The following is a 24,031-nucleotide window of genomic DNA, read 5'->3' as shown; positions in this document are numbered from 1 at the left end:
AGTGTATTGCAGAGGAAAGCGAGCTGTGAAGACTGAATTTTCTGGTTGCACTTCACTTACATTGCAACAAAAATATGAAGAATATTCTTGATGATTATGAACCTATTCGGAAGCTTGACCAGTATTTGCAGACGTGCGGTTCGAGCAAATATGGAGGTTATTTTGGTAGCAGCCAAATCACCTTAAACACAACCACGAGTTCAAATAGAGGAAACATTAAGCCCCTGCCGGCTGACAGATGCTCAGACAGAGAATGTTGGGGATTATGCAAAAAACAGCACGTTACATCACTCAGTAGTCACATGAATTTAACATTATGAGAGGGAACGTCCATTACTGATTTGGACACTGTAGCGCAAACGAACATTGAACAATGGAAATCCAGACACAGCAACATACTTTCTTTTGACCCCTATAAATCCAGAAATGGGGCGAAATGCTGATACAGGAGAGAGGAGGTGAACTCAGATAACGCCACAACTCAGCAATTTTGGGTTAAACACTTTAATACGGTGAACACTGGCAATGGTCGTTGACGTGAGTTCCACAATCCCCATTTTAAAATCCTCCATTCATCAGTTTAGCTCTGCTAACCTAAGGGTGTGGGTCTTTAACAAAGATTTTCAAAGTTGCTGATGTGGCACCACAGGTTTGGAAAATGTTATTTGAACCTCTTCTATGAAACCGGCCTATCAGAAACAGAGCAGCTCCCTATAATAAAATTCATCTTAATCATTGCCTCTAAAAGGGTGATGACTCTCAAGCCAAATAAAGTCTCATTAAGTGTCTTTGATATACAGTGCCAGTTCTATTCACATAATAAAGCAGACATATAACCCTACATGAGTTTTGCATTCTCCCCTTTTATCTTGCTAAAGCTCAAACACTTCAGCTATGATATAAATGGAGACAAATGGCAGGGATACATCAGATGAAAGGGTTGGCCTGAATGGGGGATGGATGACAAAACAGCACAATTGCATTTTGGGCATCCTGTCTTGTCTATTGTGATTTCAGGATTTCACTCAAATTGAATTTGCTCAAATGATCATTCTCCCTAATACATTTCTATTGTCAGTCCCCTTTACATAGATATACTGTTATTCTTCAAATTCCATTCAAAAACTAACAAATTATTTAATTTCAAAGTCAAGTCATTCAAGTTACTTAATATCCTAATGCAGTGATATTAAACTGTATTATATAAAGATTATGATAGATAGACAGACAGACAGACAGACAGATAGATTTAGATCTTAAATTAAATCCTCAATCATCATTAGGTGCAAACGGTTGATTATCTGTCCTTAAAAAATCTCTTATTGCCATATCAGTTTTATTTAGCGCGTGACATGCAGATTTAAGGGATGACATCTTAACAAACGTGATTAATAATGACGTACTGAAAATCGTGGAATACCATCACTCGCCCCCCCTCCCGCGACGCCTCCCCGCGTCTCTTCCCATACATGGGCTTGGGACCGAATGCCTCACGGGGGTCTCTCCTCTCCGCGCCCTTCCATTCATGGCCACTCCACCCTCAATGGCGCTCGGGATACCAAATAAGGAGAGGGAAGTCCAGCGGGCGCCGGGCCATTCGTGGAGTATAAATTGGCTGCTTCTCAAGGCGTTGTCTATTCACTCTCCAAGGGAACCAGCTCCTGGTGCTGATCTGGTAAGTACAGCTAAAGCTTTCAGAAATGTCAGACTTCATTTAATGGGATGATCTTCTGAACGCCAGGATTTAAACGAGGCCAGTTCTGCTGCAATATCGCTGGAATTATAATGAAAATAATTGACTCTTGAGCTAAACAAACATTTCCGAGGCTTAAGAGTTGCCAGTTAAGAATACTTTGCTGACTTTGAGTTTCAGAAATGTTGTTAGGCCTAATGTTCTTATTTTTGAAACTTTGTCATGAGGATAAGTCAATCAAAGATGAGCATGTCTGCATCTCATGAGGTACTGAACTACACTCTTTAAAAAAATAAAAAAATAAAAAATAAATTGCTAAGTAGGGTTTTCACAGCGATGCCATAGAAGAACTGTTTGGGGTTCAGAGTGAATAAATAACCTTTTTCTACTATAAAGAACATTTTGTGCAATGGAAAGATTCAATGGACGTAAACGGTTCTTCATGGAACCATATGCCAACAAAGAATGTTTATTTCTAAGAGTGAATTAGAAGAATTTTAGATGGGATGGTGGTCTATTTGTCTATTCAAGAGAACGCTTGAGCCTGGCAGGAATGCAAATGACTTCGATGTTCGCAGCATGTTCAGATATGTTTCTGATCCTCATATAGAATCCCAGCTGACACCATGTGTGACGACGATGAGACCACCGCTCTTGTGTGTGATAATGGCTCTGGCCTGGTGAAGGCTGGCTTTGCCGGAGATGATGCGCCTCGCGCTGTCTTCCCCTCCATCGTTGGTCGTCCTCGCCACCAGGTACAATCACGATATTTAGCATACTATGGCATACTGTAAGTTAAATGTTGGATAAAAGCATCTGCCAAATGCATAAATGTAAATATAATACAGTACTGAACTATTGCTATCTTCTCTTCCCTAACAGGGTGTCATGGTAGGTATGGGACAGAAAGATTCCTACGTGGGTGATGAGGCCCAGAGCAAGAGAGGTATCCTGACCTTGAAGTACCCAATCGAGCATGGTATTATCACCAACTGGGATGATATGGAGAAGATCTGGCACCACACCTTTTACAATGAGCTGCGTGTGGCTCCTGAGGAACATCCCACCCTTCTCACTGAGGCTCCTCTTAACCCCAAGGCCAACAGAGAGAAGATGACACAGGTAAACTTACTTGAACATTCCCAAACATGTGCACATTCAATGACTCCACAAACTTAAAAAGACAGTTCACCCTAAATATGAACTCATTTACTCACCCTGTTGTCACAAATATTATAAATGTCTGGCTACCATTCGTTTGCAGATCATGTTTGAGACCTTCAACGTTCCTGCCATGTATGTGGCCATCCAGGCTGTGCTGTCACTGTACGCCTCTGGCCGTACCACTGGTGAGTGTTGTTTGCGAATACATGCATTGAAATACTTCACTCCTTTTAGGTTTGTCTAGAACTGTAAAACAAAATGTGTCGTTTGTAGGTATTGTCCTGGACTCTGGAGATGGCGTGACCCACAATGTCCCTATCTACGAGGGTTACGCTCTTCCCCACGCCATTATGCGTCTGGATCTGGCCGGTCGCGACCTGACCGACTACCTGATGAAGATCCTGACTGAGCGTGGCTACTCTTTTGTGACCACTGGTATGATTATTAAGTTGCTCTCATTAAGTTGCTGCCTTAAATTTTTAAATACAATCAACTTGGATGTTTAAATCATTTCAACTTAAATTACATTAAACTGACTTTTAGTTGAATCTTGAATGAAAAAGTTGAAAATTGCTTAACTTATTTTTTATGAGTTAAAACAATGTAAAAACATGTTGTTACAACTTATTGATCATATACTTTTTTACAATGTGAGTGATCAAACCATATATTAATATACTGTTAAAACTGGAATTTCATTATCACAGCTGAGCGTGAGATTGTGCGAGACATCAAGGAGAAGCTGTGCTACGTCGCTCTGGACTTTGAGAATGAAATGGCCACTGCTGCTTCCTCCTCTTCTCTGGAGAAATCCTACGAGTTGCCTGATGGCCAGGTCATCACTATCGGAAATGAACGTTTCCGTTGTCCCGAGACCCTCTTCCAGCCTTCTTTCATTGGTGGGTGATATAATATTAATTTTACTAGTGTCTAAGGGGCCGTTTACACGACATCGTTTTCAGCTAAAAACACATATGCGTTTTGGCCGTTCATTTACATGACAACAGCGTTTTGGGGGCCTGAACATGCAAACTTTTGAAAACTCGTTTCAAAGTGCACGTGTTCAGTCTGTAGGCGCGTAATATTTCTTTATAAAGTGACATCGCCAACTACTGGCCTGGCATGATAATACAGCGTTTTTAGTCATTTTCAGGGATCTGTGTGAACAGGGATCAATGTCATCATCGGTACACGAAAAACGCGAAGGAAAAACTTTTCCGTTTATATTAGGTCTACATAGTTGCCCAGACAGCAGCATAGTGTTGGCCCAGATCCGGGCCACATCTGGTACATGTTGATTCGACGCGTACCAGATGTGGGCTGGATCTAGCCCGACACTATGTTGCTGTCTGGGTGTTGTGTAGTCACATCCAAAGATTTGCATGCTGCTAGCAAAAATGAAGCTACAAACATATTTTCTTTTATTTTTAGCTTTATTTTTAATAGTTTTCACTGCTTCTTTTGCTTACCAAAGGTATGGAGTCTGCTGGTATCCATGAGACCACATACAACAGCATCATGAAGTGCGACATCGACATCCGTAAGGACTTGTACGCCAACAATGTCCTGTCTGGTGGCACCACCATGTACCCAGGTATTGCTGATCGTATGCAGAAGGAGATCACAGCTCTGGCCCCCAGCACCATGAAGATCAAGGTTGAATATTTATTCAGTCATTAAGCTTTCCGGTCTTATTTTATTGTTGTTGGATTTGTAATAATCACGTGTCTTCTTTCTCATAGATCATCGCTCCCCCTGAGCGCAAGTACTCCGTCTGGATCGGTGGCTCCATTCTGGCTTCCCTGTCCACCTTTCAGCAAATGTGGATCAGCAAGCAGGAATACGATGAGGCTGGCCCATCCATCGTCCACAGGAAGTGCTTCTAAGTGCCAGGAGACCCATATTACACTGATTATGGATGCAAAAAACTGAAATCCTCAACATTACCTCCGCCTCTTATGCATGCAGGCAGATATTGCCTGTATTTTTCCTTGTACAGTATGTTTACACCAAAGTGCAATTTGTTTGTAGTTATTTACTGGTTCAGAACAAAATTTGTATGTGAATATTTATTGGTTTTTAAATAAACAAGACCGGGGAATTTGTGAAGAAATCATCTTTTTCCTCCAGAAGCATTTTGAATTTGATACAAGACATGCATTGTTCGTTAAAACAGCACAGGTCTGCATAAAAGCTAGCTGTGATGGATTCATATTTGCAACTTCAATTAGCACCCAGTTTAAAATAGCTGCTGCTCTCTAGGAGGCGAAGTGAGATTAGAGGAGGACGCAGCTCATTGTCAAGATGCCCTCTTCAGGCTTATGAGAATATTTATTTTTATCTTACCTGCACTATAAATATATGCAAACATTGCTTGCCCATCAGTTTTACAGTCTCAACTAGTTGAGGGATATCCCCTGCTTGTCATGCATTGTTTTTATCTCTCCATCATCCTAGTGGGTTGTCCTAAAGCGATTACTCACCACTGTAAGTTCACCAACAGGCCTTTACCACAAATAGATGTTTGATTACCTTTCATCACCTGCAGGAGGGTGCAAGTGAGGGTTATGGAACTGTGCTTGATGTGAAGAGTTCAGATTAACCAACTCGATCAGCTGTTATAAAATATGCGCTTGTAATCTCATGCGTTTTGCAGAACAGAAAACGTATAGCATTGTAATTGTAAACAGTGTGTGCGAAAATACAATGAATGTAAGGGCGGTCTACTATATTAAATTGAAATATTTGCTAAAATATAAGTATAAAGATACCAATCGGTCTCGAGCAACAACCGTTGCAATATGACGCCTCTGGCTAAATGTCGTCAAAACACATTTTAAAGTTCTTATTTTGTAATATCGTCACCTAAAAATAATTGCCCTAGTAATTTTTTCAGGTTTTTCAGAAAACACAAAAAAACTGAACCTAACTTCAGAGGTTAAGTAGATTTTCGTTCTTCTTGATGCAGCTGCCATCTTGAAAAGCTTGTAAAATTGCCTAAGTCTCATTGTTGTTTGACTTAGGCAAAATAAAACAAGTCACACTCTTGACATAGGCCATTATACTACAGGGGTAGAATTGCATGATCTGTTCAACTGAGGATGTGGGCGATTTTACCAGAGGTGGCCAGCATCATGAGGAGATGCAAAAAAAAATAAAAATAAAAAATAAAAAATAATAATAATCATTTTTATAAAAAAATGACTTAAGCAATTATTTTAGGAAGGTGGCGATATGCAAATCTATTATGAATATATGTAATACATGATACATGATATAAATAAGTATAATTACAGCTTGTCTTGCTTTATCAATCGCTATGTGAAGCGCGCGTGCGGAAACCGCTACTTACATTTAGACTTTCTTTCTTTGCGGGTTTTCAAGTCTTATAATTACCCCCCACGATTTGCGCCCTGTTTATTATCGAGCGCGCGCGCACACTAAACTCTAATCTGCTTCGGACTCCCATCCTGTCACGCTGGTGGGTGTGTGTGAGCCGGAGACAGACATCCCCAGTGATTTGAGTTTATCACCAATGATTTTATTACGGATTAATCAGTGCATCTCTGGCATATTCGGAGAATAATGAAACGGATAAATCCTGCTGTTCTGATTTCTCTCCGACAACCTGTCTGCGCGTGACGCAGGGGGGAGGAGGAGTGGGAAGTCTACTTAAAGCGGGATTAGCACGAGCCAAACATTATACTCCCCTCCGTTTAGGCTCAGAGCGACCTATCGTCCTGCTCGCGAGACAGAAAATAGGAAGGCTTTAGACTAATCAGGACCTCAGACGAGGGCGCGCGCTCCGGAGCGAGGCGTGGACGACAAGGTGGACAGCAGCGACTGATCAATGCATTCACCCGATACTACACTCGCCTTTAGAGCGATAGACGCGGAACACTAGCTCGCATTTGATTTCACACGGTCCACTGTGTTATAGCGTCTCCGAATGAACAGCCATGGGGGAATGGACAATTCTCGAGCGTCTCCTGGAGGCGGCTGTCCAACAGCACTCTACTATGATCGGGAGGTGAGGGAAAAAAGTGGAAAAATGTTTATTGATTGCTTAGTACATTAAAAATAAAAAACCATTGAGGTCATTACGTAGTGACCCTTCTGAATAAGGGCGATTGGAACTTAATGATCTCTGCACTGCAAGGACAGAAAAGCGCTCGAATAATTGAGATAATGCTTTTTGTTGCTGTTGTTACTGCACATTTTGATAAACGAAGCTTTTGTGCCATCGGTAAGATTACTGTTCCATGTCAGATCGTATATGCTTTCAAAGAAATGTTGTGCGCGCCCTGACTGGATGCGCGCGTTTGCCTGTGGAGAGAGTTTCAGCACTGGACAGCTCCCCGCGTCAATCTGCACAGCCAATGAATGTACAATGATACAGTAAAAAAAAAAAACTGTTAACTGGTTAGCTGTAAGTTACCATATTATATACAATAAAAAATTAACAGACATCACATGGTCATTTTACTGTGAAATACTATAAGTGACGGTTTTAACGGTGACAATCTGTGTTATATTCGACTCGAAATCAGTAAAAAAGGTGGTTGCCAGATGTCAATTTTGAGTGTTTTATGTTACATTTGATGCTAATTGGTTATTGTACATAGCCTATTTCAGTACCTTGATTATGTTTTGTGTAGGTAAATGTACACTATAATGCTGAACGCTACTGTTTGTGTCGGTTTAATGAAATGTAATTCATTATGAGCTCATCTGTTTAACAATTTGTACTACATATCAGTATAGGGAAAGAACAAAGCATTGTACAAATTTAATTTAGTTACTGAAATATTTTATCATTATCAGATAACAAGCAAATCAGTTGCATTCATGAAATATGGTTAGGACTGCCAGTTTTTAATAGTAAATTTAACAGGATGTTTTCAATTATTTATTTTTTACTTGACTACTGGAGCAGATACACTATGAACTTAAAATATATCTTTCTTTGTCTCTTAAGGATCCTACTGACAGTGGTGGTGATCTTCCGGATTCTAATCGTGGCAATAGTCGGAGAGACCGTGTACGACGACGAGCAGTCCATGTTCGTGTGTAACACTTTACAGCCGGGCTGTAACCAAGCTTGCTATGACAAAGCGTTCCCTATATCTCACATCAGATACTGGGTGTTCCAGATCATCATGGTATGCACTCCCAGTCTGTGCTTCATCACATACTCGGTGCATCAGTCGGCCAAACAGAAGGAGCGCAGATACTCCATGGTCTACCTGTCCCTCGACAAAGATCCCGATTCAATGAGACGAGACGACAGCAAAAAGATCAAAAACACCATAGTGAACGGAGTACTCCAGAACACCGAAAACTCCACCAAAGAATCCGAGCCCGACTGTATGGAAGTGAAAGAGATCCCTCATTCGGCCATGAGAACTACCAAATCTAAAATGAGACGACAAGAGGGCATCTCGAGGTTTTACATCATTCAGGTGGTTTTCAGGAACGCGCTGGAGATCGGCTTCTTGGTGGGGCAGTACTTCTTGTACGGATTCAACGTGCCCGCCGTGTACGAGTGCGACCGGTACCCTTGCATCAAAGACGTCGAGTGCTACGTCTCGAGACCCACGGAGAAAACCGTGTTCCTCGTCTTCATGTTCGCGGTCAGCGGGATTTGCGTGGTGCTCAACCTGGCGGAACTCAATCACCTGGGCTGGAGGAAAATTAAAGCGGCAGTGAGGGGGGTGCAGGCCAGGAGGAAGTCCATATATGAGATCAGAAACAAGGACTTGCCCCGGATGAGCATGCCTAATTTCGGCCGCACCCAGTCGAGTGACTCTGCCTACGTCTAATGCTATCTTCATGTGGTGCTCAATCCAGGTCCAGGAAGACCCCAGGTTGCACGTTTTGGATGTTTCCCTAATCCGAAACACCCATTTCAATTCTCGGAGCCTGATCGCTTACTGACCCTCATGTCGTTCCAAACCAGTATGACTTTCTTTTTTTTTTTTCTGTGGAACACAAAAGAAGATGTTTGCTTTGTCCATGCAATGAAAGTCGACAACACTGGACCCCATTAAAGCCACTGAGATTTTTTTTTTTTTCATAATATCTTCTTTTGTGTTCCACAGAGCGACATCAGGGTGAGTTAAATGATGACCCAATTTTCACTTTTGGCTCCATTTGGCATCTAAAATGTGCAAAAAACTGAAGAACCACGACGTTAGATTATATACAAGAGAAGTTATTGTGAACTGTTCATCTCGCCTGTTTCATGGTGGGGTTGATGGATATTATTTGTCTGTTATGGACAACCAGAACAAATGGACCAATCTGTTCCTTATCAGTTACTCAAGGGCACTGATGCAACTTTTTTATCGGTCAGAATGGAACGCTTATGACAATGTTTATTTCTTTCTTCATTCACATGATCAGTTGAACCCTAAATATGTTTTGCACTAAATATGGATTTTAAAGAAGCCAAAACGAACCCGAATCGTGCTGTGAAGGTCTTTTTTGTTTTATTATATTGTATTCTCATTCTGGTTTTAGATTGCACATATGATAGTTTCAGTTTACTCACCGCAACTAGGTAGACCGCAGTTCATATATGTTTATCCATACTATATAAATCATATCACTTTTAGATAGACTGGCATCTTAAATGATTTGGTTGCCTGTGCTTGCACCACTGACCTTAACATAAGTTATTGTTCCGTTATATTTAAGCTGACTTGCAGATCGGTAGCCGGTGAACTGGCCAATGCTGCAGAATGCTTAACTGTCTATCTTTTTTTGTATGTATTTATTTATTTATTTTTTGACACCAAAGCGCCCGTTGCTTTCATTTGTGTGAAACAGATATATTGCTTTTATGTATTCAAGTGCCATATATGTACATAGATATATACATATTATAGTATATTGTAATCCTTATCGTGAGATATGAATTCCACAAACTCTTTGTGTGGACTGCTTTCAAAAGGACGTCCTATCCCTTTAATGTGAGATGTTGGGGAATGGAAAAAAGAAACCATACATACATTATTTTGCATTCCTGAAAAGTATATTACATTTGAAGTACATAGAAAACACAGTTGATCGGAAATCAGTGAATACGGGGTTGAGATCCATTTCCCCTGGTGCTCTATTTCTCAAAAAAAAAAAAAAAAAATACTAATAATAATGATGTTAGCAACAATGTGAGATTAAAAAAAATATAATAATAAATGATGGAATCCATCACTAAAAATGCTGTGTGGTTTGCATTGCTTTATGATTTTTGGGGGATTTTTATTCTAAAGCATCAGCAAAAAGTGCCATTTTCCTAAGGGATTGACGTCCCAGTCATCTTCCCCATGAATCAACTTCCTGTCAGTTGAAATGCTTGCATGTATTATTATCTTTTTTTTGACTGGTTCAGCAACACAGTGCTTAAATTTGATCCGAGCGCCATGATTCTACCTGTCCAGCTTCAGTCATGCTGACACATTGACAGAGGCTTCCTCCCGGTCCGGTGCCCTGAACACAACATCACTGTACAGCAGAGGTCTGGTCCCTGCAGATGTCACGGTTACCCCTGTGCCAATGTCACAGAGAAACTGCTGAACACTGCAGCCGGTGGCCTCAAACCGGGATTTCTCTCCGCTGACAGACTGGGAGAGGCCTGAGACTCACAAAAGTGCCAACTCTCCAGCAGAGGTGGGGGGATCTTGGCCCGAACATCCTGACAGATCAATTTGGAATTCAGCAGGGACCTGAGATTCCTCTTTGACACAACACAAACCGCGAAGGTCCAACCTGACAGGACATCAGTGGAGGCTGTTGCTGTGTGTGTGTGTGTGTGTGTGTGTGTGTGTGTGTGTGTGTGTGTGTGTGTGTGTGTGTGTGTGTGTGTGTCTTGTACAGTTTCACTTTGTCCCCTCCTACCCTGCCTCTCTCATTAGTTCCTTCCCCTCTCTGAAAAAAGTCCGAAAAAGTCCTACATATCTTCTTCTTTGATGAATCAATCCTGTTGTACGGCAGAAATAAAAATATGATAAAATAACTCAATTTACATTGTTTTTAAAACTTTGCTCTGCTAAATAATAATATATTTTTATAAAGGCAATTTCAAAAAGTATATTAACACTCCAGTGCATCGGATAACAAAATATCAAACCAAGTGGAATTATTTTTTAAAAGAACAATAGCACAAACACACTTTAAGCAAAAACATTTGCAAAAAAAAGTTTGTCAGGGACAAAAACATAAAAAAATATGTTATTATAATATTTAAATATTTAGAATATAAATTAAAAGAATAAAATCAAATAAAGTATACATTTTAAACCGCTTGCCCTATATTGGGTTGCAGGTAATTATAATAAATGAATTATAATATACATTATATCAGCTGCAAAAATATAACATAATATAATATACTATAATATAATATAATATAATATAATATAATATAATATAATATAATATAATATAATATAATATAATATCTAACTTTGTGGAAATGTTCATAGTTAATGTAAAGATCTGTGATTTTTTTAAATGTACTTTTTATCAAAGGTTGTAGAACTTCATCATAGTTAATTTAATTATTTAATAACTTGAAACTTGAATATAATGTAATGTAATATAATATAATATAATATAATATAATATAATATAATATAATATAATGTGTGGGTATGTTGATAGTTAATGTAAAGATCCACTAAACTTACCAAGAAAACAGTTGGAAACGACTGCAAAATCGTCCTTTCAAAATGGCTAATAATAAAACGTTTGTAGAAAAGCTCTATCATGTTTTGTTTGCAGACGCCATTTGGTTTGATCATTTGAATCTAGCACACACAAAACAAAACAAAACAAATTAAGAGTGCCTTAAAATATTTATAGAATTTATGAATTTGATTATATATTGCTCTGTTAGACTATACATCATGTCCCAAAACAAATAAATTAGCTACATATTACCATTTCAAATGTGGAACCTTTAAGCAATTCAAAGGATTGTGTGTTGGTTTATTTTTAGCTCTCAGTCAGACTCAGTACTGTGAGATGCTTAGAAAGCATTTCGAATAATTCAAGCTCAATATACCGGCACAAGCTATAATTCTCTAAAGCAGGTTAGGGAATGCTGATGCTTAGAACCCCCGACCACCCCTCCACCCCTCATCTATGAAGCTTAATAAAAGATTAAGGCAAAAGTGCGCCAATGCAAACCTTGATGGAAGCGTCTTTGAGCTTAAGTATTATGGTGATACTGAGAAATACATGATTACTGTATATCAGTTTATAATATACTGCTAGACTCTTGCAAAAAGAAACTCTACTAACTCATGCAAAGTGCTGTGTAATTGTTAAAACCCACAGTCATATGCCTATAGGGTTCTGTGTATAAGGTGATTCAGGCAACAAACCAATCAGATGTCCACTTAAGATCCAGGCGCCGTGATTGGCCATCAGGGTCTCATTAGACTGGGAGACATGAGCCCATGCAAGTATTATATTATAATCAAAACACTTCACGGTATCTGCAATAGAGTTCAAACGTGTCAATGTGCCCAAACCATCGACTGAGGCATCCGAAAAGCCTGTCTGGTCTGAGATCCTGTCATCAGCCGTCAGTCACAGGGATTTCCGGCAAAGTCATCGGAATCACAAAGTCACAGTCAGCAAGAACAGCTGCCGAAACACAACAGCGAGAAAAACACAGACATTTTTGTCCATGTATGAAGTCCCCACAAGAAACAATGTGCTCAAAATAATACACTGCAACACACTTACTAGACACAGAGAAAAAGAAAGGCATTTTCTTTCAATTTTCTTTCCTATGTGGTAAAAATAGCTTCGAAGTGGCTTAGTGGTTAAAGAGCTGGACTAAAAACCCAAAGGTTGTGGATTCTAAGGCCAGACGGGGCAAATCATAAGCTCCCCATTGTGTCCTTGAACAGGACACTTAATCCCAGGTTGCCCTAGGTGAAGCCTTCTAAGATAGACTGCTCTGTTGTTTCTTCCTACTGTGAAGAAAGAGTGCCATTTGATGTTGTTAAGACTGGGTGTCCAGTCCAGCTCCTGGAGGGCCACTGTCCTGCAGAGTTCATCTCCAACCCCAGTTCAACAAATCAAGTCACCTTTGTTTATACAGCACAGTTTCAAAGCAGCTTTACAGGGATAAACAGGAAAATAATGAGTCAATGATGCAAACAGAATTTAATTCTGCTGTAAAGCAGCTCTAAAAAGACAACAATAAACAGTCATTATTTCCGTTCACTATGTAAAGTACATCAATTATGAAATGAGTTATCTATAAAGCAGTTCTGCAGAAAACAGTGATGTCATCGTCCAGCTCAGTTCAGTTCTCATCCAATGGTGTAAGTGTCAAATCAGCCATTGTTGAATATTAAGTATCCACAACTAAGCAGGCCAAAAGCAACAGTTGTAAGGAACCCAAACTCCATCATGTGACAGAATGGAGAAAAAAAAACCTTGGGAGAAACAGTCAGGGGACCAGTTCTCAACGAACGAACACGGTGTGATTCAGATTCAGGCCGCATCACAAGTCAGAATTCAGATCAGGATCGGTAGCATTCAAACATTCATCCAGAATTTAGTCAGAATTCTATGGAAGCTTGTTTCCACCACAGAATAAAACATTCTAACAGATAATACTTTTCTCTCAGAATTGCGAGATACAAAGTCATAATTCCGTGATATAAAGTCGCAATTGCGTGTTATAAAGTCGGAATTGAACTTTAATAATAAAAATAAAATTGCGAGTTTATTTCTAGCATTCAAAATATTTCATCCAGTCCCTTCTGCTTGAAGATCGATCGATCATGCTGGTATGGTCTTGTGGTCTCTGCTGAGGATCTGTGTTGTGGTCGTGTCTTGGTGCAGGTCCGCCATCTGATCTGGATAGGGACCAGATCCGGAGGACTACGGTAACCTTGGGATAAGGATGAGTCAGACAGACTAATATTAGCGTAGATGCCATTCTTCTAACGATGTAACAAGTACATCTGGTGTGTCACTGTTCAGAAAACGACAGCCAGGACAGAGATCTGTTTAGGTTCACACCATCCTCCAACGCAGACATAAATACGAGGCATACCATTGGCTTGTTCACAAGCTAAAGCTAGTTGCCATCAAATAAAACAGTTGCTATGCCAATTTGCTACTGTAAACAAAAGCTTACAATGCTTGTCCCACCTCCGGGTCTTCTAATTGGTCCACTGTTTTGGAAATGACGTTGATGAGCGGCGCTGCATGTAAAAGTTCAAGTTCTTTTAAATTGACAAGGCATCTTTAAAAACGTAGCGCTCGTGTGAGACGCTGCAAAAGACACGAACGCAAAAGTAATAAACATCCATCTAGAGTGTTTACATAGAAAAACAATGCACAAGAGGCGCATTGGAATGGAAAAACGTGTTCTGTGTGAACAGCCTCTAACAGTGGTTGCTAAGGTGTTCTGAGTGGTTTGTAGAGTGTTGTTAGGGTGTTTTTGGACATCGCTTTATAGTGTTGCCAGGTGGTTGCTAAGGTGTTCTGAGTGGTTCGTAGAGTTTTGTTAGGATGTTTTTGGACATCGCTTTTATAGTGTTGCCAGGTGGTTGCTAAGGCTTCTGAGTGGTTTGTAGAGTGTTGTTAGGGTGTTTTTGAACATCGCTTTATAGTGTTGCCAGGTGGTTGCTGAGGTGTTCTGAGTGGTTTGTAGAGTGTTGTTAGGGTGTTTTTGAACATCGCTTTATAATGTTGCCAGGTGGTTGCTAAGGTGTTCTGAGTGGTTCGTAGAGTTTTGTTAGGGTGTTTTTGGACATTGCTATAGTGTTGCTAGATTGTTGCTAAGGTGTTCTGAGTGGTTTGTAGAGTGTTGTTAGGGTGTTTTTGGACATCGCTTTATAGTGTTGCCAGGTAGTTGCTAAGGCTTCTGAGTGGTTTGTAGAGTGTTGTTAGGGTGTTTTTGGACATCGCTTTATAGTGTTGCCAGGTGGTTGCTAAGGTGTTCTGAGTGGTTCGTAGAGTTTTGTTAGGATGTTTTTGGACATCGCTTTTATAGTGTTGCCAGGTGGTTGCTAAGGCTTCTGAGTGGTTTGTAGAGTGTTGTTAGGGTGTTTTTGAACATCGCTTTATAGTGTTGCCAGGTGGTTGCTGAGGTGTTTTGAGTGGTTTGTAGAGTGCTGTTAGGGTGTTTTTGAACATCACTTTATAGTGTTGCCAGGTGGTTGCTAAGGTGTTCTGAGTGGTTCGTAGAGTTTTGTTAGGGTGTTTTTGGACATTGCTATAGTGTTGCTAGATTGTTGCTCAGGTGTTCTGAGTGGTTTTAGGGGATTGTTATGGTGTTTTGTTTCGCTAGGTGGTTGCTCAGGCGTTCTGAGTGGTTTATTCGGTGTTACTAGGCTGTTCTGGTTGGTGCTATAGTGTTGCTAGGTGGTTGCGAGTGGTTCGTAAAGTGTTGTTAGGGTGTTTTGGACATTGCTATTATAGTGTTGCTAGATGGTTGCTCAGTTGCTTTACAGTGTGTCCTTTGGTGTGGCTATAAGGTGTTTCTTGGATGTTGCTAGACTGTTCTGGTCGGTGCTTTAGTGTTGCTATAGGTGATTACCAAGATCTTCTGAAATATTGTTTTGGTATTGCTAGTTGGTTGCTAGGGTGTTATATTGCTTGAGTGTTTTGGTCACTGTTATAGTGTTACTAGGTGTTCTGTAATATTGTTATGATATTGCTAGGGTAGCATGGTTGTAGCTGTAGGGTTGCTAGGTAGTTGCTAAAGTCTTATGGCTGCTTAGCCATTGCTTATTGACCTGAGTTAAAAAAAAAATCCTCAACTCAAATGTTGGGATGTGAAGTTTTGATCCCTTGATATGTGTGCGGTCATTTAAGTGTGGTCAAACTCAGCAGATGAAAGAGGACAAATGCTAAAGAAGGTGAGGTGTCAGTTAAGTGAATCAGACAGCGCCATTTGCCACTTATTAAAAATTGTTTAAAGACTCACTTCATCTGTTTTAGATCATTTCCTTTGACAACTGGCTTTCGTTCCAACAGATAGTTGCCAACTCTTCCTAGTGAAATCTCATTAGAATCGCACAAATCTCGTTGGAGCACAATGCTCCTTAAGTCACCTGCCAAAACACTGGTACAAGCCCAAGGGGATTAGAATGTCTTGGAGAAGCTTAAGCCTGTGGGACTTTTCCAGCCCACACCATCCTCCAACACCAGGGCCTTCATTCAAAGTACATCCTTTATAGACTCCATCTTTTCACAGTAGGGTAACATAATCTTCTGTGTAAGATGTAGGGATCAAAGGAATTACCTCTTTTAGAAGACTTTGAGATGACATTCAAGCCTCAGTAGTGTAAGACGCGATTGGTTGGCGGTCGTTGTTTTGCCAAACCAATCAAAAAGGAAATCCTACATATTGTTCAGGATTGTGATCATTAGACAACATGCACCTGAGCCTCTTACGAGTGCTGAAGATCTCTAGCAAATCTGGATTTACTGCACAACTGTAAAGCAGTTAAAGACACCTACTATGTCTCAAAATAGCATAATGTCAGCTTTCCGCTGGAAGGTAAGGATAATCCAGCAGGCACATTTAATATTTAACAGAAACCAAGAGAGTAAGATGTGCAATTTTTAAAAGTATAGGAATGATTATGACTAAAATGTAAAAAAAAAAAAAAAAACATGAATTCATTCATTCATTCAGTAACATGTCCAGTTTACTGCCATACTATGTGTGAAAAAAATAAATAAACACAGTTCGGATTTTTGACTGTTTGGACTTTATCTCAAACAGTCACTTTGGTTGCTGACCAGTGAGCTACTTATGTAATTATCTGTTATCAAGTTTAGATAAACCTAAGGCTCCTCTGAGTAAAGGATGATTTGTAGGCTGATTCATTAAAATTAATACGGTATATCATCTTTCTGAGAATGGATCAGAGTCTGGATCAGAATGTTACTAACTTAGTTATATATCACTTCCCTTATTATTGTGTCAGTGAACAATTCATGCTTCTTTGGACAAATTTGAATGCCTAAAGATGTTTCGGTCACACTTTAGTTTGGGGAACACATATTCACTATTAACAGTTTTCTCCCAATAATTACTGGTTATTGATAGTAAGGTAGTTGTTGTAGTGGTTAAGGTTAGGTATGGGATAGGATTAAGGGATGTAGAATACGGTCTTGCAGAAGTTCCCTGTTTTCTGGGAGGGTGTTCTGGTTGGTGTATGACAGGATGGATAACAGGAGGAGATAGTTGTAGTGGTTTCTTCGGCATTACTTGTTGGTGTTGGGTGTTGGTGTTTGCTAGGTGGTTTCTAGGAAGTTCAGAGAGGTGTTGGGGTTGTGAGGTGGTAGCTAAGATGATATGAGTGGTTTCTGGAATGTTGCTAGAGTGTTCAGCTGGTTGCTAGGAAATTCAGAGGTTCTGTTTTTTGCTATATAGTTTCTAAAATTATCTGAGTGGTTTCTAGGGCATTGCTAGTCTGATCTGGGTGGTGCTATAATGTTGATGGGTTGTTGTCAAGGTGTTCTGAGTGGTTTTAGAGTGTTGCTATTTTGTTCTATATGTTACTACATTGTTACTAAGTGGTTGATAAAGACATCTGATTGCTTTCTTGGACATTTAAAGGGTGTTCTGGTGGGTGCTGTTGAGTTACTATGTGAAAAGCAACAGTCCTAGTACTGAGCCTTGTGGTACTCCATATTGAACTTCTAAATTATATAACACATCTTCATTTACTGCTACAAATTGATAACGGTGTATGATTTGAACCATGCCAATGCAATTCCACTAATGCTAACATAATTTCCATTGTCTATTCAAAATAATGTTGTGGTCGTTTGTATCAAATGCAGCACTAAGATCCAGTAACACTAATAGAGAGATACAACCTTGATCGGATGATAAGAGCAAATCATTTGTGACTCTATATCTCACACTGCTACTATCAGAGTTAGGTCTTTTAGTTGGTGCTATAGTGTCAGTAGGTGGTTGCTAAGGTATTTTCTGTTTCTTTTTTAAACTCTTTCAAATCCACAACCTACTAAGTGGTGTACAAACTACTAGGGTTTGGGTACTTCCATGTGTTTTGGACATGAAAACATGTTCTATGGATTTTTGGACATGGTTCCATCCTATACATATATGTTTGTTTGCTATTGTTACCATACTGTTTTAAACTTTAACATGAACTGTCTCTGAAATAATGCATTAATTATTAGCTACACTTTTAAAAAGACATTTAAATAGTGAATAGTTTAATTCTATGTTGACATGAAATGACTAAACTGCACTTGCTTTTATATTACATTTGTGCTTTATTGTGACAAATGTGAAGCTACTGTCTTTTTTTGCTCATTTCCCTGTGTAATTTTTACTCTGAATATTGCTTTTCCACCCAACATGCATGTCACAGGAATGTACAACAGAGTTACCCCTCTCGAGAAGCCATTGTGAAAGGCGGGTTAATTTCCATAAAGCCTGACACATTAAATCCCCTCAAGTTTCTGCAAGTCCCTTGTGTCAGCAATTCTCCTCGGAGACTTCCTGTTTTTGTTGTAATTACATTGCAGTGGATAGCTGGAATATCATAGTGACTGAGTGTCTGAACAAATGAACAACTGCACTAATGGAAGTGCGGCACAGCGAGAGCTTCCTTTTTGCTCTGTATCTCCCAGCATCTCTAAAGGGAGACCTGGAGGAGCGGTCGTCATTCAGTCCCACCGCAGCTGTTCAAGCCTGTCTTCCTGCTCTAATCCTCTGCACATGCCGTCATAATACAGCTGGTCACATGATTCGCTTTCACTCTCACTCTCACTCTGTCGGCTTTATCTACAATAAAAGGGAATTGAAATGGACTCATCTGCATTAGAACATCATACGCTCATTAAAAACCGCTTATCACACTCCTAATACTATCAGAGGTTGCATGGCACTCATTCATTTGTAATTGCTTTAATCAAAATATCCGTAACCATGACCTGAAATATTCATAATTGATCTGTTCTTCTGCATGTCTTTATTTAAAGGGAATAGTTCACCCTAAAATAGAAATGATGTCTTCATTTACTCAACCTCACGTCATTCCAAAACTCTTTCTTCCAAGAAACTTAAACTAATTTAAGATATTTTGTACAACCAAGCCTTGTCCCTGACTCTAGATTGAGATGTATGGCAGGAGCTCTCAGATAAAGGTCTGCTTTGGTTTCCGCACTAGTGTCTGATTACCATGTTCCTGTGCGCTATTGTTATCCTCTATGACCTTTCTGACCTCTGTACGTAAAGATAAGAGAGAGAGGTTACATGGTTTAGAAACAATCCTTGCAGAAACACTGTAAAGAAAGCCCTTAAGAAGTCAACAAAGAGACAGACCTTAATGAGTTACTCAGTGTTGTTGCTGTTATGTTACCCAATCGTATTAGCCCTTGAGCTGTCTCGTGCACAAGCACACTTTACTATCACTGCCCCACCTGGGCATGTAAGGACAGGTAGTCAATATCTGCGGTGCCAAGAAAAGACTCAGCACGGGTTAATCCCGACTGAGCCGTGCTTCTAAGTGGATTATTAATTAAGACGTCACAACTTGATACGTCACGATTCACAACCACTCACTTGTTCTCGCCTGCATGGTTTGCTCTTTCTTTCTTAATGTAAGACTACAGGCTCTACAAGATTTCCCAGATTAACTTTCAGGCAAGTTTGGGTGCATGGACGTGTGTGTTTTCGTTTGTGTGTGTGTGTATGAGATTTTCTGCACCTTACCATCAGAAGCCTTCAGAACAAGTCAAACACATTTGATTGGACAGAATGTAAACACTTACCCCTGGTTTCACAGACAGGGCTTAAGACTAGTCCTAGACTAAAATGTAAGTCTGAGCTGTTTCCACTGAAATAAACTTGCACTGACTGATCTTAAAAATATATCAGTGCCTTTTTAGTTTTAAGATGCACATCGGTAATGTTTTTTTTCTAAGCATGTTTATAAAAATTACTTAAATGTCCTAATTGATCTATGGTCTAATCCTGGCTTAGTCTAAGCCCTGTCTGTGAAACCGGGCCTTAGGGTCCTATTTTAACTAAGCTCATGGTCTAAAGTGCATGGCGCAAGTGCACTTGGGGCATGTCTGAATACACTTTTGCTAGTTTTACGACGGGAAAAATGGTCGGCACACCCGGCGCATGGTCTAAATGGTTGTCCATATTCTCTTAATGAGTAATGGGTGTGTTTTGGGCGTAACATGCAATGAACCAATCAGAGTCTCATCTCCCATTCCCTTTAAAATCCAGTTGCGCTCTCACCATGGTGGATTTGCTATTTACAGTACATGGCGGAATTTGCAAGCGGAAAAACTGAACGCTTAACACACCTCGTTTTCAGACCAGCACGCCCATGGGCGCAAATGCATTTGCTATTTAAACAATGTGGCGGAGGACGTGAAAATGATAACTGCGTTGGGCTGAGACTAGCAAAAAAACACTTGTATCGCGCCTGGCGCTGCATTGCACCATGTGTATGATAGGGCCTAAGGGGGCTTTCTCACAGAAAGCGCTTTTGTATTCCACTGTTTTGCTTTTCAAATGTTTTTTTTTGTTTTTTTTATGTAAACATGATGTGTTTGACTCATATATGTTGCAGACGTGGTACTCAAATTCAATACTTTTGCTTTTTTTCATTTCACTGACCTCCGTCTCACGTCTTTGAAAATGCGTTCTGTGTGAATGGTCCCTTAAGGCCTGGTTGTACTTCATTTTCCGCATTACGCTTTGTCTCATGCACAGTCGTGTGCTAACAGCTTTCAAAAGTATACTCACGAGCGCGGATGGACTCGTTTCGACACATTCGCAGTGCAACTGCTTTTTTATACTCTACCAGACCTCAGAGGGCAGCACTGAGTCGTTTTCATTTACAGGACATTCTCTCTGAAGGATAGAAGAAGAAAGTAGAGGATCTGCATTGCATGCATAGCTTAGAACAAGAACCAAAACAATGAAGGGTTTGCTGCTTTGTTTACCATTTTTCTTTACACACCCTTTTTCGACTACTACACTGCACATCACAACTGAGAGTATTGCCACCTAGTAACATTCACCTTGTGTATGCGCTGTTGTACGCAGACTGTCTGCATAGTCACATAAATTGGGTTTAATCCAAATTGGCCTGACGTCCACGCACATCGTCTGCGGACCTTCCAGATGACAAAAATGATGTCTCATGGATGGTCGAAGTATATTTTGGGATTTAGGCAAGGTTTAGAGATGTGAAGTTTAAAAAAAAAGAAAGAAAGGCATTTCATGTGCTACAAAAGACTCAATATGGTAGTGCAACGAAGACATCCATCTAGCTAATGTTTTCACAGAAAAACAAGGAAAACACTGGATATTGCATAACTCACCATGCAAGAAACAAGATGCAAGCTGATAACAAAAATCTTGTTTATTCATGTAATAATAAAAAAAAAAATGCTGAATCAGTTATAGTTATGGTAAACCAAAAAGATAATTAGGAAAGGTTTTTGAATTGATATATACTTCATTATCATTATCATCATCACCAAAACAACATCAAGTGAAAAAAACAACAACAAAAACATAATATAACACTACTGCAAGTCATCATAACAATAGCAAAATAACTCAATAACAGATAGCATAACAAATATGAATACTAAATAATAATAATAATAATAAAATAACATTAATAAACTGCTTGTCTTATAGAGAGCCTATCCCAGCTTCTCAGGCAAGATTGATTGATTGGTTGACTGGTTGGTTGATTGATTGATGTCACATTTTGCTATTTTCATACTAAATGCTAAATGCAAGCGAAACTGTTGAACATATCAGTGATGTAGTTGTCAGAGCCTCTCCATCTCTGAGGATGGATGGTTGGGGTTAAAGCAGCCGCTGTAGATCACGTTTTATTGGGTTACATTTCCAATCCAAGGTGAGATTCAATGAGGTGATAGATTTGTGAGTTTTTTTTTTTTTTTTTTTTTTTTTTTTGTGAGCTTAAACAAGAAACATCTTGTGATGGCAGCTTAAACCCAAGCAAGTGAACTGACCAAATATCCTTGTTGCTCTCTGGAGCAGACCTCAGGTAACAGCTGGCCTTTCTGAGAGTGGAGGGGCTGCGAAGCCTTGAATTACAACTTATGCAAGGATTTATGGGTGATTTCTTGGTCCCCTCCCTGACCAAGCCCTAATGAAAATAAGCAATCAATAAGATAATAGCCCCCGACCAGCACACAAGACTGGATTTATGAAGGCACAGTAACTCCTGAGTCTCTGTGACAGCTCACTCCAAACAGGAGTGTTTGAGACAGCTCCATATTATCAGCACGTATCTCAACATCAAATTCAATTTCTTATGCTGAGAAGTGAGAGATAGAGTAACAACAGAGCAAACTAATGGTGAGAATTCTCTTTATTAAGATAAAATAATACAGTTTCCAGAAATATATGTCATTATAAAAGGAAAGAAGTACAGAATTCAGTCAAATTATACTTAAAATTGTTTTATTTTATAATTTTTTGAGGCCTATTTTTATGTTACTTATCTTTTTCCACTCAATCTCTGACCTTTAAAAATAAGCAGACTGTATATTGCTACTGTTTCTTTAAGAAAAACCCATTGCAAAAATAGTTCACTCAAAAGTAAAATCAAAATTATTTGATCATTTGCTCAAGTTTATGTCATTCCAAATCTGTTTTATTTTGTTTTGTTTTGTCCATAAATTAAAAATCAGTACGATTTTTTCTCATATATTTTGCGCAAATTTTTTTCCAAAACAATGAAAGTCAGTAAGGTCCACTGTTGATTTGGACCCCATTTACTAACATAACATAAACAAAACAAATCTTCAAAACATCGTAATTATCTGTTCCTCAGTAGAAAGAAATTCTTACAGGTTTGGAACATTTTGTTTTGTTTAGTTTAGTTTTTTTGTATTGTTTGTCCATATAAAAGTCATTAAGGTCCTGTATTTTTTTGGTTTGGTTTGCCCATACAATATTCACGGTCACGTTTAGTTTCTCTGTCTTGTTTAGTGTCTAGTCTTAGTTTTCATTGTCTGTATTTGCCTGTGTTCGAGTCATTCATCAGTTGTCATGGTTTTATATTAGTTCTCACCTGCTCCCTGTTCTGTTGATGATCTTCCTTGTATTTAAGCCCTCACTGTAAAAAATGTAGTTGGTTTAACTTAAAAAAGTTTGTTATCTGGTTGCCTTAAAATTTTGAGTTAATTGAAATAAAAAAATTGAGGTAATACAATGAAGGAGATTGGTTTAATCAACAGAAACTCAAAGTATGATGTTTTCTGAACCACATTAATTATCTAAGTTGATTTGACAAAAGAAAAAAAGTTGTGATAACAAATCATGTTTTTTTTTTGTTTTTTTTCATATAATTGCTGTCTGTTATGGAATCTGTGTTCTGCCAAAATAAAAGTCCCAGAGATTGGGAGGAAAGCACTATTGCGCAACCATAACTATTATTAGTGTCCATATTAATGGGTCTTTCACACACGCACCCCTGGCAACAATGAAAGTCAGTAAGGTCCTGTGTTGTTTTGGACCCCATTCACTTGCATAATTTGGGCAAAACATCTTCAACACATCCTCATGTTCTTCTAAACCTGCATTAATTTCTTCCTTCTCAGGAACAGAAAAGAAAGATGAGTAAATGATGAAATAATTTTCATTTGGGGCAAACTATCCTTTCAATCTTAGCTAATGATAATTTGTAATACATTTTTATTTTTTAAAGTTATGTTACATTAGTTATTGCTAGCATAAACTAAGAATGAACAGTAATATAGTCATTAAAGTAACATTAACCAAGATTAATCAGCTGAAGATTATTGTTACCCAAATATATTAATAATCACTAATGCAGAGCTAATCTGGATTTAGACTTTCATCTGCTGTCTGAAATATTACTGTAGACCATGAATCTACAATGGTTTTGATGGTGCTCAAACACCCAAAGGCTACACTTATGCCAATCAATGTTAGAGATGCACATCACGTGTGTGAGAATGTGTTTGTGTGTGCTGTATCCATCTGTGGCCGTGTCGATCATTTCGTTCTGTGAGAGGAGAAGAAGGCCAGTGCTGGTTTGTTACGCCAGAAGACTAGCGCAGTGACACAAGGGTGATCCATCAGCTACCACACACATTAAACACACATGCCAGACC

At 39.2% G+C, this 24,031-nt stretch overlaps 2 protein-coding genes across 2 annotated transcripts; both read left to right on the top strand.

The window, feature by feature from the left end:
- The first annotated feature begins 1,590 nt into the window (after positions 1 to 1,590).
- Positions 1,591 to 4,964, top strand: actc2 (actin, alpha, cardiac muscle 2). Its single transcript, XM_084433230.1, has 8 exons — positions 1,591 to 1,675; positions 2,304 to 2,448; positions 2,576 to 2,815; positions 2,958 to 3,042; positions 3,131 to 3,292; positions 3,565 to 3,756; positions 4,332 to 4,513; positions 4,600 to 4,964. Exons 2-8 carry the CDS (start codon positions 2,320 to 2,322, stop codon positions 4,741 to 4,743), a joined length of 1,134 nt encoding a protein of 377 aa, XP_084289356.1. The 5' UTR covers positions 1,591 to 1,675; positions 2,304 to 2,319; the 3' UTR covers positions 4,744 to 4,964.
- A 1,617-nt stretch (positions 4,965 to 6,581) lies between these two features.
- Positions 6,582 to 9,309, top strand: gjd2b (gap junction protein delta 2b). The gene is made up of 2 exons (XM_084432719.1): positions 6,582 to 6,887; positions 7,836 to 9,309. The coding sequence occupies exons 1-2, from the start codon at positions 6,817 to 6,819 to the stop codon at positions 8,677 to 8,679; spliced, it is 915 nt and encodes a 304-aa protein (XP_084288845.1). The 5' UTR covers positions 6,582 to 6,816; the 3' UTR covers positions 8,680 to 9,309.
- The last annotated feature ends 14,722 nt before the right edge of the window (positions 9,310 to 24,031 follow it).

The sequence above is a fragment of the Rutilus rutilus genome (assembly GCF_951802725.1).
Source record: "Rutilus rutilus genome assembly, chromosome: 15".
Classification (NCBI taxonomy): domain Eukaryota; kingdom Metazoa; phylum Chordata; class Actinopteri; order Cypriniformes; family Leuciscidae; genus Rutilus; species Rutilus rutilus.
This window is presented reverse-complemented; position numbering and strand designations above follow the sequence as displayed.

Coding starts and splice junctions, on each gene's coding strand:
- gjd2b (XM_084432719.1), top strand. CDS start 6,817: ATGGGGGAATGGACAATTCTCGAGCGTCTCCTGGAGGCGGCTGTCCAA. Junction 6,888..7,835: donor CACTCTACTATGATCGGGAG/GTGAGGGAAAAA, acceptor TTGTCTCTTAAG/GATCCTACTGACAGTGGTGG.
- actc2 (XM_084433230.1), top strand. CDS start 2,320: ATGTGTGACGACGATGAGACCACCGCTCTTGTGTGTGATAATGGCTCT. Junction 3,043..3,130: donor CGCCTCTGGCCGTACCACTG/GTGAGTGTTGTT, acceptor TGTCGTTTGTAG/GTATTGTCCTGGACTCTGGA. Junction 3,757..4,331: donor CTTCCAGCCTTCTTTCATTG/GTGGGTGATATA, acceptor TGCTTACCAAAG/GTATGGAGTCTGCTGGTATC.